At 42.9% G+C, this 13,705-nt stretch overlaps 1 protein-coding gene across 2 annotated transcripts in view; it reads right to left on the bottom strand.

Moving 5' to 3' along the window:
* The window catches only part of LOC126175665 (ABC transporter G family member 20), a 779,392-nt gene that overhangs the window by 393,812 nt on the left and 371,875 nt on the right, over nt 1-13,705 (bottom strand). Inside the window, exon 2 of one of the 2 annotated variants that reach the window (XM_049922576.1) lies at nt 6,610-6,756. In XM_049922576.1, coding sequence (XP_049778533.1) covers nt 6,610-6,620 — 11 coding nt within the window. In that variant the 5' untranslated portion in view covers nt 6,621-6,756. Of the gene's footprint in view, nt 1-6,609; nt 6,795-13,705 lie in introns of those variants that run through there. The other variant, XM_049922574.1, reaches the window with a different exon arrangement.

Raw genomic sequence — 13,705 nt, 5'->3', positions numbered from 1 at the left:
GACAGTTTCACTTGGGTATATGAACCATGCATGAAGTATATCATAACACTTTAGTGCTGATCAAACCAACCGCTAACAAATGTAGCAGCTTGGCATTGCTTCGATGTCTTCTTTCAGCCCGATCCGCCACGGATCCTAAGCACTCGTGCAGCACTCAAGAATAGGTCTAGCGTCCTATAAGCGGTCTCCTTTACAGATGAACTACATTTTCCTAAAATTCTCCCAACAAACCGAAGTCGACCATTCGCCTTACCTACAACAGCCCTTAACAATGCTCGCTCCTTTTCATATCGCTTCGCAACGTTACGCCCAGATATTCAAGGAGGACACTACTAATGCTGTATCCGAACATTACGAGTTTGTTTTTCCTACTCATCCACATTCGCTAAGACTGAACAAAATGTATATGTGATGCGCAAGTTGAAGAGCGTCCCAAGACTTTTCTGAGAGTTTCACATGGTTGTATGAACCTTCTGAGTGCTGTATTCATGTGAGGAAGGGAATTCAGAGCACCTGAGCCATTAAAACCACCATCTTAAATTTTCTCTTTTTTTCTTGTTTATCTAGTTTCGAAATTTTTAAACTGATGGAGGAGACAGTCATGATCACTCAATATGCGACTGGAATAACGCCAGGAATTGATAGTACTGGTACAATGTACCCTCCGCCATTCAGTGTAGAGTGGCTTACGAAAGTTATTTGTTGACTAAAACAAAATACTAAAATCATTTCAGAAACACGGCAGTGATTCAATGTGCGTTTGTATATTGACGAATGGATGCGTCGACACTGAACTATACAGATTTAGAAGACAGGAATTAAGCAAAGCATATCTCTGTCACGTCAACTGTTTTCAGTAGTCCTGCAAGGCTACTCATAGTGGGAATAGGCAAAAGGAAAACATATTGATTAATAACACATCAATCAACTACAATTTGTAAGTCTACAGTTTGTCTCGAGAACAGATACCCTTCCACAACTAATAAAAGACCTTAACAGAGCAAGTTTGAAAATAGTCACAAAAATCGCTTACGGTATGACACACGTAGTCTATAAGGGGCATATAGAAAAGGAAAGTAAGTCAAATAATCTGCTTATGAATGTTTCGATTTTGGGAAGCTGAAGACAACGACTGAATGCACAAGTTACGGTAATACTAAGGAGCTTAATTTTGTCCATGTTTATGTAACTGTTTAAGTCTGAGGTATTTTAAATATAGGAAATAATTTTAACTGATTCAATCACTTTATTACTAATATTTATTTGCACGACGAGTTGTGCAGCATGCTCCCATCATTAGGTTACACAGAGTTAAGAGCCTCTGGAGTGATGTAAATGTGAATATTAATGTGTTGAGGGAAGGGTACGCATTTATTACTTTACTCTGTGTCTCAGACAAACGAATTTCCAGTAAAAGTGGTTAAGTGACGATACATAACCTTCATGACACACCCAGCAAATAATACTCGCCTTACTTCAGATTAATTTAATGTAAATATAGCTGTAACGCACCTGATGATAGCAGCATGCTGCCAAAACATGTCGTACTAAAAAATGTTAGTAAAAAGAGACTGAAGAAGTTAAAATATAAGTAATTTCGTAAATACTCTGGAAAGTTATTAGGGCGCCCCGTGCTTTTAGAAAACTATAAAAGGATGACTGACAAGTGAAAACTTCCAACAATTATTAGTTATGACATTCTTAATGCAAGATCGATTGACAAACTAAGGTTCTCTGAGCGATCAGCTGAGAAGTACTTGTTGGATACTACTAGGAGGGACAGCAAAACAAATGGACGTGGAAGACGTAACTGCCACCGTAGGGAAAATGGAATCGAAATGAGTGGGATGTGTAGCTATACCGATCTATGATACAAGGTCCATGCAGGTCTTTGCTGTATTCCAAGAGATAGTAAAAGACAGAGGCGACGAGGTAATGGAAGATGGGTAGATGTCACTAGAAAACATGATGGCGTAACAGAGAAGAGTTTACCTGCAGACTGAAATGTATAGAGAAATCCGGAGCAGGTGCTAATACAGAATTGGGTGTCGAGTGGTTGACGATGTTTTTTGAGACGAATAGTTCTGTTTTCCGTATGTGAATGGGGCCTTTAAATATTAACATATATGTGAAGCAAGTTTTTAGGTGTGGCCTTTTTTTCACAAAACTAATACGTGTGTGAAAGTATTGCCGGTGACAGGAACACAGCCTGTTGAAATAACACGTACCACTTCGTAACCAGGCATTATCTTTAAACAGCCGGGGGCCAGGTGTCAGTTGCGGGTTGCCTACATATCGGCTTCCAGGGGCAACTAAAGTTTGAGTTTTAGTACTTCGTATTTAATTTAAAAATTTAACATCTTATCATAATCCACTCATTAGGAGATGCAATCTTACGTTAAAGGTTTATCAATTTGCCTTTTATTAAATTTAGAAATTGTGTAGATGTTTCCAGGCAGTGATAACTCACGGCGGGCAAATTATGCAGACTCTATTCACTCACTATTTGAGAATGAGAGCGATTAGCAACCTACAACAAACTTTACACATAGTTTCAAACCTTTCCGAAGCTTTTTTTCGCTGACACCCCCTTACAAAATGTGGAAAGGAAAAAAGTTTACCGCTTACTATATTTTCGCTGTTCGTGCAGTAGAACTTCTGCTTCAGATTTAATTTTGAATTTTTTGTCACCGTACATGTGAATAATCCGAAACTGATGTAATCAACATAATTCCGGTTTTGTGTCTTCAACCATTCATGATTAACACGATTAATGTCAAATGTTTAACACATTCACTCGTTTGTAAAGTAGATCTACATTTACATGATCTATGTCTGCATGATTACCCAGCAATTCACACTTAAGTCTTTACTTTTGGACCATTACAGTTCGAATAGCCCACGGAGAAAATGAACACTTAAAGCTTTCCGTGCGTTCTCCCCCTTTATTTCATTACAATGGTGATGTATCAGCATGTAAGTGGGAGTCAACCAAATATTGCGACATGCGGAGGACAAAGTTGGTGACTGAAATTTCGTGTAAAGATCTGGCTACAACTTGTTTTTATGATTACTGCCCCAACTCGCTCATCATATCCATCTCACACTCTTCCCTATTTTGCGATAACACAAAACGAACAGAACTTATTCGAACTTTTTCAGTGTCCTCACTAATCCTATCGGACAGTGGTCCAATGTTGTTGATGTGGGGTGGTTCCAGCCCGAAGACTGGTTTGATGCGGCTTTCCACACTAGTCTACCCTGTGCAGGTCGCTTCATTTCCGAATATCTTCTGCAAACTATATCCATTTGAACGTACTTACTATATTTACCTTTTTGTCTCCCTCTACGATTTTACTCCCCCTCCCCTCTTCCCTTCAGTACAACTGATGAATATGAGTCCTTAATGTCTCAGAATGTGTCCCATCAAACAGTTTGAAACCATTTTATACGTGGAAGTTAGATTCTCTAAGGAGATTTGGGGGGGGGGGGGGTTACTGGTAATTCGTGTTAGCTAATTCGTGTTAGCCATAACTCGTTTCGGACCTTTTTTACATCTTAAGGTGACAATTTTCATACTATCTCAAAAGTTCCTGTAAGTTTTTGTCGTTTCAGCTTTGTACTAGGAAGATGGTGGACCGTTGTCGTTGATATTAACTCACCCCGGCATTGACTGCAACTTCAGGAAAAACTACCTCGGTTAACATCAAGGGAATTGAAGACCAGTTAATCAACGAGTTACCTCACGCCGCCATCTGACTTCAGGCAAAGACGAGCATACAATTTCTGCGGAGCCGAAAATGTGGAAAGCCAGTGAGGGAAGATGCCATTCAAGGCCCAAAACCGTTATCTCACGTTTTCCATCGCTTTGTGGTCCTGGAACGTCTGTTGTTATGGGAACTCCTTTCAGCAGTATACTCAGGAGCTTTATGGAACTCTTGTGAGTAGTGCATATACGTTCGCAGAGGATGTTTGGAATGCAGAAGCAATTCTCGGACGCCCGAGCCATGTAATTGGATAACCCAGCTCGGCACCACCAGCTGCGCAGGCAGCTTCCACGTCCTTGAGGCTGCGTTCTTGGCGCTACCGCCGGCTTATACACATGCCCGACCCGTCGCTGGAACCGCAACCAAAGCGAGAGCTGGAAGGTAAACAGCGCGGGCAGCCTGTTGCGTGGGCTGCTGGACTGCTGCGCCTGGAACTTTGATCTTTTGCAAATTATCTTAGTGCACGCCCTCCGAATCACGGAGCAGTTTTGTTTGCAATTGGAGCCCGCAGACCCCTGCGATTGTAACTAAAAAATTTTCTAGAATAAAACACATATGCTACTTCGGGCACCATTCAAATTGGTACGGTGAAACTTCCTGGCAGTTTAAAATGTGTGTGCCGGGCCGAGACTCGAACTCGGGACACAAGTGAGAACTTTGTTATGGTACGATGCATTTCGGTAGCACTGCCTTTCGCTGCTAAATTAACTCGTTTGTTTTACCGAAAGTTTTGTCTTTCGGGCTAGGACAAACCTCCCTGCGCTTTACAATCCATACAAGGTGTCCTCGGAAAAATAGTTAATATTCAGGCATATGACCGGAAAGATTATTCGAAACAAAAAGGTCTAGTGAGCATGGGCACTAACATGCATACCTTAAGAGCTGTGAACACTTCATATTCGATACTGCGGAAAAAATCTCTTCTACTGGAAGATCTTTGCATTCCATATTTTGTGAAGAGGCAGTATGGACAAAAAAAGAAAAAAAATCTAATAAACGTGGGCTCTAAAACGAATACTTTAAGAGCTATCAGCACTTCTTCGTTAGAAGTGTGTTTCACAAAAGCAAAGATGAACAGGTGGTCTTTGAACATAGCTCTTAAGATAAGCACTTTAGAGCACATGTTTACAGCACTTTTTTTGTTGTTTTTGTCCATACTACCACTGTTCAGAAACAAAAGCAAAGAGCCTGCAGTACAAGAGATTTGTTTCACAGTATCGAAGATGAAGAATCGCTCATAGCTCTTAAAGTATGCATTTTAGAGCCCATCTTTATCAGACTTTTTTGTTTCGAATGATAGCTCCTGCAAATCCCTGAATACTGACCATTCCTCCTGGAATACCCTGCCTACTAGTGAGGTCTAAAGAAAAGTATCCGTCATGATAACATAATTCATACGTTTCACGTAGACACCTGAGGATGGCAGGCGCTGTCGAAACCCATATAACCGTAAGAAGTGGCACAACGGGTAAGACGCTGTGTTTTAACTGAGGAGAACGGCAGTTGAAATTCATTTCGGGTCCATTCAGGATTTGGATTTCACGACGCGTTTCAGGCAAATTCCGGGATAGTGTCTTTGAAATCGTGAGTACCACTGTCCTTCACTCACGCTTGTTCAATCCGAGCTTAAGATCCAGCTTTGATGACTCCTTGATGAACCTCCCTTCCGAAATGTATTATGCTCATTTTGTTGATGGACTGAACATGAGGGAAGCAATAAATAAACCAAAGTCTGACTTAAGCGTAGGTTTATTATGAACATTTTGCATAAAAAGAGCTAGTGACGTATGTCTTCCATACTACTAGAGATAATTAACGAGTGAAATTAGAACCGTTTTATCAGCCCAGCCTTTATCTTTGGATTGTGGACGAAAGTAAAGCAGCGACGACAGATCTAGTCCGAGAAAACAAGAGATGAGAACCTTGAGCAAGTTATTACGTCAATGCAGAGTTCGATAATGATCTGTGTGGTGCAAAAATATGTCCGATCTTGTTGGAAAAGTGCGAGAAGGGATACTCTAGACTAGACAAATATTATCGAGCTCTGCTTTTAATTTTGCCAAAGTTCAGAATTTTCTTTGTTTCGGAAAGTCGAGCGGATTTATACCTGTACCTTTATGTACGAGCACGGGCATAATATCATACTGTATTCCGTAGCAGATATGTCTGTTTGCACTGTATACATAGTTTTCCTACAACGAGCCACTGAAAATACAATAGATGGATACATTGTTTCATTTTACTCTCCTCCATATGTAATACCGTCGGTCCCCTGTAATCGTCCAAAGCAATCCTGAAGAGTCTCAGTGAGACTGGAGAACTGAGTACTAAAAGACAACTTCCTGTCGCTGAGCTCTTGTGAATATTTTCGTATTCGTGCACTTAACATTAAAAAGGTGTGTCAAAATGCAACTTCAATGTGACGTAGTAGTGAAAAGCTGTCCTTCGCTGAACATTGATCTGTTCCATGCCGTCGACATTCGCAACACAACTGATGCATAATAGTCAGTTTGGTAACTTCCAGCTCTCCTAGTTGGTACCTCTGGCAATACATCAGAGTTTTGACCGCCAGGTTGTTCTGAAATCGTTTGCCCGACTTGGCACTTCCGACTGGGCAGTGCCAAGCTTGGCAAGGAAAGGAAATGTGACGCCACAGCACGTGGTTCACGTGATGAGAATGCTAGTTTGCACGTGCGACGCGTTAACGTACGCAACGTACAGGTCTTCCTTAGCAGGGGTCGTATCGCACAGGTATTGCTGAACCAGCGGCGGCGCTCTTACGGATGCTGCATCTGCCGCCAAGCGCCGCCGAAGAAATTTCCATCCGCTAGAGGTAACTTACGTGAGGAGCATCTCGTTCTCTGCTGGGTAATCCTCGGCGGAGAAGTGGCAGTTGCACCAGGCGACGGACTACCGGCCGGCGCTACGACGGTCACAGAACGGATACTAGCAACAGGTGGCACTCGCGTCCGGCGCACGGTCAGCGATGCTCACACTATGAAGGCTGGGAAGCGACTGACGCCATGCGCTGCGCCTCCGCGCTGACAGGAGCTGCACGCGCGCTTTCTCCGCTGGCGGCAGCACCTGCGCCGGCCGGCGGGCGGTGAGGGTGGGGGGCGCGCCACAGGTGCGCGTGAGTGGAAAAGTGGCGGGTGGCGGGGGCAGCGGCGGGCGGTGGCGTTCGGCGCCTGGTGGCCGATGGGCCTTACCGCTTCAAGACGTCACGCACATTAATTTCTTACGGCAAATGCGTACGGACAGACGAAGACCGGGAAGATGATGTGTTTTTGCAGCACCTGTGACAATTACCACGGTGACATACGACACAACATACGTACGAGGAAATTCGAACCGGATATCGCTGCCTTGTTTACATTTTACTAGCCCAATCAAATATCCGTTTACCGAGCGTCAGATATTTCACACTATGAGCCGGCCGCTGTGGCCGAGCGCTTCTAGGCGCTTCAGTCCGGAATCTGCTACGGTCGCAGGTTGGAATCCTGCAAGGCTGTGTGTGATGTCCTTAGTTAGGTTTAACTAGTCTAAGTCTAGGGGACTGATGACCTCAGATGAAGTCCCATAGTGCTTAGAGCCATTTGAACCATTTTGAACCATTTCACACTATGAACATGACTTGCCTGCTGATAGCAAGGTCTTGAACTTTTTTGCCGTCGGTGATTCTTTGTGGCGGAACTCCAATGATGCTCCCTTGTTTTCGCGGTCAAAATGTTGACTTCGGATTTCATCAGTTGCCACTACATTATTCAGGAACCCATCACTCTCACGCTCAAAAGGCCAAAGATATTGTTGAATAGGTGTCCAATCTCCTCCGTTTCGTGTCAAGAATGAGGATGACCTGCATACGCTTTCGTGATATGCCACACTGTGTCTGTTTTACCCAACGATTTTCTCTGGTGAGTTCATCAGTCTGATTCCGATGACTCTCGTCGGTTGCCGGACGCGGTCGTTCATTCTGATTCTCTGTCGCACACACTGAGGTTAGCACCTCCGTCTCCTTCATCACGAGCACGATCAGCCCAACGTCGCACGTTACTGTTACCGAAACGATCATTACCATACACAGCTCTCATTTCTCTATGGATTTCAACTGGACCTCCATTGCAGCACGCTGGTTCTCACGCAGCAACGTAGTTACGTTACTCCCCGCCACATTACACCCTCCAATTTGTAGCCCTCTAGCTGCAGAAGGTAGCAACTCGTGTCAGAGAAGCGGGAAAGTCGACCGAGTAATATGCATGTCATGTAATACCTCAACAGATATTGAGAACAGAATAAAAACTTGAGCACGTCCTCGTATTTCCATACGGATGACCGTGAGGTCATAAGTAGGAGGAGGACGTGAGAAATCTTGAAATGAAATGAAATGAAGTCCCATGCTTCTTTACAGAGCGTAGGGGAACGATGCGGGAGACCCGCACCGCCATACTAGGCAAGGTCCTAATGGAGGTGGTTTGCCGTTGCCTTCCTCCGACCGTAATGGGGATGAATGATGACGATGAAGACGACACAACAACACCCAGCCATCTCGAGGCAGGAAAAATCCCTGACCCCGTCGGGAATCGAACCCGGGACCCCGTGCTCGGGAAGCGAGAACGCTACCGCGAGACCACGAGGGGCGGACGAGAAATCTTATGCAAGCCAATTAACGTGTGCGAAAGTTTTTTACTATCACATCCACCTCGATCTCCTGCGTTGTGGAAAAAGGTGCACAGAAATCACTAATGGAACATTTTCAAAACACTGAGTGGTTAGGACATGTCCAAATGAGTACAGACACATTTATGTACTAATGCACAGAATTAGTGACTGATAACAAATTTGTTAACTTCGAGTATTGATTTAAGTGTCAGGAAGTCGTTTCTGAAAGTATTTGTTTGGAGTGTAGTCATGTATGGAAGTGAAACATGGACGATAAATAGTTTGGACAAGAAGAGAATAAAAGCTTTCGAAATGTGGTGCTACAGAAGAATGCTGAAGATTAGATGGGTAGACCACATAACTAATGAGTAGGTACTGAATAGGATTGGGGAGGAGTTTGTGGCACAACTTGACTAGAAGAAGGGATCGGTTGGTAGGACATGTTCTGAGACATCGAGGCATCACCAATTTAGTACTGGAGGGCAGCGTGGAGGGTAAAAATCGTAGAGGGAGACCAAGAAATGAATACACTAAGCAGATTCAGAAGGATGTAGGCTGCAGTAGGTACTGGGAGATGAAGAAGCTTGCACAGGATAGAGTAGCATGGAGAGCTGCATCAAATCAGTCTCAGGAGTGAAGACCACAACAACAACAACAACAGTCTACAACAGCATTTTCCAACAGGTTCAAGTCCACTTTGGAGGGAGGCGTCAAGTGGGCTACGTCCCCAATAATATTTTAGTAAAAAGTATTTATATTTTTATAAATTAAAATTTTCAAAATTTCTCAGATACCTTGCTGAGAATGAAACGACATGAATACTTAAGAATATTCAAGATGACAAGGAATTCTAGAAATTACATGCCATGTTTATGGTAGGTACGTTTCCTTCTTCACATGGATGGCCTTGCGTGCTGAACTAAACATATTCTACATTTATTTTGACGTTCAGTAGGTTATTTCAGGATTGTGCTGATAATGTATCGTCCGACTGGCCAATAAAAGTCATTTAAAGTTATTTAATGAAGGGATTAATAAGCTGATATTTATACAATTTATAGAGTGGAAATTCGTTATGGTGTACTTTAGGTGTATTACAATGGAAGTACCCGTTCGTTCTGTTTGCATACACATCGCGCTTGTAACATGTTGTAGCCGAAAGGGTACGTATTATTACATCGAAACCAGCTATCGCTATGCGAAAGTAAAAATCGATGAGGTTTTTGGTTTCACTCGATCTTTGATATAAATTCACCAGAATTACACTGAAGGGTCACCCTAAATACTCCATAGCTACTCCTGTGCTTAATAATTTTGTTGTCAGTCAGTCTTTTGTTTAAGTGTTCTTAGACTTTCGTACTGTACAGCTGTATATTTTTCTAGAGAGCGAATATTACCAGCTGTGACCTATTTAAGGGTGGAATAACAAAATCTCAGAAAAGAGTAACGACTGAGTACGAATTAGGCATCTGTCTGGTACTACTGCTACCTTACCCATCCAGCTAACGGCAAGATGAAGCAGGAAACTGGAAGCAGCCCAGGGAAAGGACATTAACGTGACTTGCCCACTTACAAGTTTAGAGAACTTTTCCGCTCACCGACCAGTGCGTAGCAGTAGATGACTCACGGGTTTTACTCAGTGCATTCACCTACATCAGTTGCTTCAGTTCTTAGAATTTTACGAGTAATCAGAGACTTTAAAATCTGAGTTCCTTAACTGTTCTCTTTGGTTTTTATTTGAGGGATGCGGACGATGACTTTTACATTTCGTCTTGTGGAAGTCTAAACTCACTATAGCATTAACATTCTTAAGCATGGTTTCGGACGATATCTGGAACAGTGGCATATCCCTCCTAAAAGACGGTGGAGCAAACAAAACCGGTTGTGATAAGTAATCAGAATCTTGCCGTAGTGATGTTTTATTTTTCACGACATTTCTCATTAATTTCTCTGCGACGGGCTTAATTAAAGTGAAAGGAATTTGTTCTGACGCAGGCACACATTCACACCTGCTGTCGAGGGTTTTTCAAGACGATATCGGCGAAACTGAAGGAGAGCAACTCGGCTGGCAACCCGGTTTGTCCGCGCAGTGTTGCCACCTTACTGGTCTTCAGTTGGCTGTGCTCAGCTTCCCAACTGGTTTGGCAAAGAGTTTCTGCGAAATTACCCTAACTGAAATGACACAATGATTAAGATACCTGAAATGAAGTGAATGCACGGAATGTACCAAGTTTGATTGAAATCGGTCCATTGACTTCGGTGGAGGTGTGGAACATACATACATTTTTATAACATGTATGAATGTCTGTCTTTTTTGCGATCCGATTTTCATGAAATACAACCTGCACGATACCCCTAACTACGTTTAAGGGTCATTGACGATCATTTTCGTCCATTTTATCTCTTTCTTCCCGCCTCCTCCACCCCCACTCTCTGTCCACCTACCTCCGGCTCTCTCTCTCTCTCTCTCTCTGTCCATCTGCTACTCCCCCTCTCGCAGCCCATCTACTCCTCCCCTTATCTGCTTTCAATGTTCATCTCCTCTTCTCCCATCTACAGGTCCATCTCCTCTTCAAATGGTTCAAATGGCTCTGAGCACTATGGGACTTAACATCTATGGTCATCAGTCCCCTAGAAGTTAGAACTACTTAAACCTAACTAACCTAAGGACAGCACACAACACCCAGCCATCACGAGGCAGAGAAAATCCCTGACCCCGCCGGGAATCGAACCCGGGAACCCGGGCGTGGGAAGCGAGAACGCTACCGCACGACCACGACCATCTCCTCTTCTTTTGTTTCTCCTCTTCTCCCTCTCTCTGTTCATCTACTTCCCTCATACGTCCTGAACCATGTGTCGTACAGTGATATAATTTTGTAGGTACATTCAGCAGCATTTGTGGATACTGTCTGCTAAATATCTTGCGAATACAGTTAGAAGCAAAGAAGAAATAAATGTAAACGTCATGACATCATGCCTGATACGACAGTTTCACTGCAGGAACAGCGAAAAAGAAGTAAGCACTAAACTTATCTCCTCTCATTATTTTGCGGGGACTGTCAACGAGACAGTGTTTCGTCATGGTTTGAAATTATGTGTAACGTTTGTTGCAAGCCACTAAGTGCTCTCCTTCCCAAATACTGGATGAATAAAATCTGGGTATCCGTGCTTCGTTGCCTACGCTTTTTTCACCTCCACCCGAAGCCCTTTGGATAGCCAGGTGGTCCTTAAACCCACTGCACCAAGTTTGATTGAAATCGGTCCACTGATTTCGGTGGAGATGTGGATCATAATATTTATAACATGTACGTATATCTGTCTTTTACGCGATCCGATTTTCATGAAATACAATCGGTACGATGACCCTAACTGCGTTGAAATTACCAGGGAAAACCCCATAAAAATCCGTCGAGTTGTTTTGGAGATTAGCTTGTTCAGACAGACAGACAGATAAGAAAGTCTTAGAAACACTGTAAATCACGGGATTCTTTTTTTTTTCGATGACCCGATTTTGACGAATTAATAACCATTACGGTACCCCAAACTACGCTTAAGTTACCTGCGAAAACCCAATGAAAATTTGTTTAGTAAGTATTGAGATTAGCGTGTTCAAAGACAAGTAGACAGACACGACTGCGATGTTTTACCAGTGGGAGCTCACTATCTCATGAAACTTCCCTGACTTCATTAGAATCCTGTACGATTTCGAACAAGTCGTCCGAAGCAACGTGTAGCATCCCGGAACATGCTGACCAACACGTAATTTTCCTACCGTACATTAGTGATGGTTCTCTTAGATAAACAATACTCCATATCAGGAGTGTTTCTCATAGCAATAACTACATAATTATATAGTTACAACACTACCACTAGTGAGAAGAGCGTTGGTTCTTCTTCTTGTTTAAGAGGCAGAAATTAGAGATCTGAGAAAAGATATGAATGTACTGGAATGGACATGGACGCGACCTTTAGAAAACAGAAAATAGGAGCATTAAAAGAAGGAATCTGGCATTACCCACCAAGTAAAATACCCCTAGTTGAAACACGAAAAGAATCCGGGTCCTCTGCATGGCAGTTAGAAACGATGACCGTGTCGTGAAAACTGATATGATAATCACATTCTAGAGCTTACTGCAATACTCTACAAGAAAGCAAAACGATATTATGTACAGTGCACGAAAACTATGCATTATATCAAAGCAAATAGCGTGTATGTATAAAATTATCTAATTATAACAACCTTAAATACAAGATTACTATAAATGATTGAAGCGGTTTCGTAAATTCACTGTAGTTGCATTGGCATATTGTCACAAAACCTAACAGCATAGCAAAACTCAAAAAGTTTTTATTGCTGCAGCCGCACTTCAGATTACTGCCACGAGAGTGCAGCAGCGAGCAGTTACCCAAGACGACGATAGGCGCCAAGAAAGCGTATTTTCGCATGAAATGCACTCATATCAGTCTGCCGTAACAGAGCAACGACACTTCAGAATGAAGTTCAAGCAAACATCCTCCAACTGCCAACTCCATTCTGCGGTGGTATGCGCAGTTTAAAGCTTCAGGATGCATCTTTGAGGGGAAATCAGCGGTCGATCTCCAGTCAATGAACAAACGGTCGACCGCACGCAGCCCATGGAAGTTGACGAACTGAGCAAGCAGAGAGCTGAATATACCATAACCGACCATTTGGAAGATCTTAAGGAGTCGACTGAAGCTGAAGCCTTACCTCTTGCAATTTCTAAAAGCCCTAACTCCCGATGACGAAGTCAGACGTTCTGAATTTTCGGCTCAGTTCCAACAGCTTATGGAAGCCGACGGATTTTGAGAGAAACTCATCTTCGATGATGAAGAAACATTTTTTTTGCGAATGGTACAGTGAACAGGTACAATGTGCGCAGCAGGGCGAAGAGAATCCCAATACTATCGTGCAGCACATTCGAGATTAACTAAAAGTTGATGTGTTCTCTGCAGTCTCAAAGTTTAAAATTTACGGTCCCTTTTTCTTCTGCGAAAAGACCATTACAGAACATGTGTATCTGTTTTATTCAAAATGCTGCCAAACTAGCTCATGCCACAACCAGAGACCAACAGTGTGGACTTCATCACCCAGCAGAATAGTTCTCCAGCCAGCTTCCATGACATTCGTGAATTCTTAGATAAGAAATTGAAAAACCGATAGATGAATCGTGATGGGGTTGATCATCAGCAATTGATGTCTTGGCCTTCACATTTTCCGATCTAAGCCCATGCGATGTTTTTGTGTTGGGTTATGTGAA

Source organism: Schistocerca cancellata, chromosome 3 (genome assembly GCF_023864275.1).
Source record: "Schistocerca cancellata isolate TAMUIC-IGC-003103 chromosome 3, iqSchCanc2.1, whole genome shotgun sequence".
Classification (NCBI taxonomy): Eukaryota; Metazoa; Arthropoda; class Insecta; order Orthoptera; family Acrididae; genus Schistocerca; species Schistocerca cancellata.
Note: the sequence above shows the minus strand (reverse complement) of the source record. Positions and strands in the feature narration are given on the sequence as shown.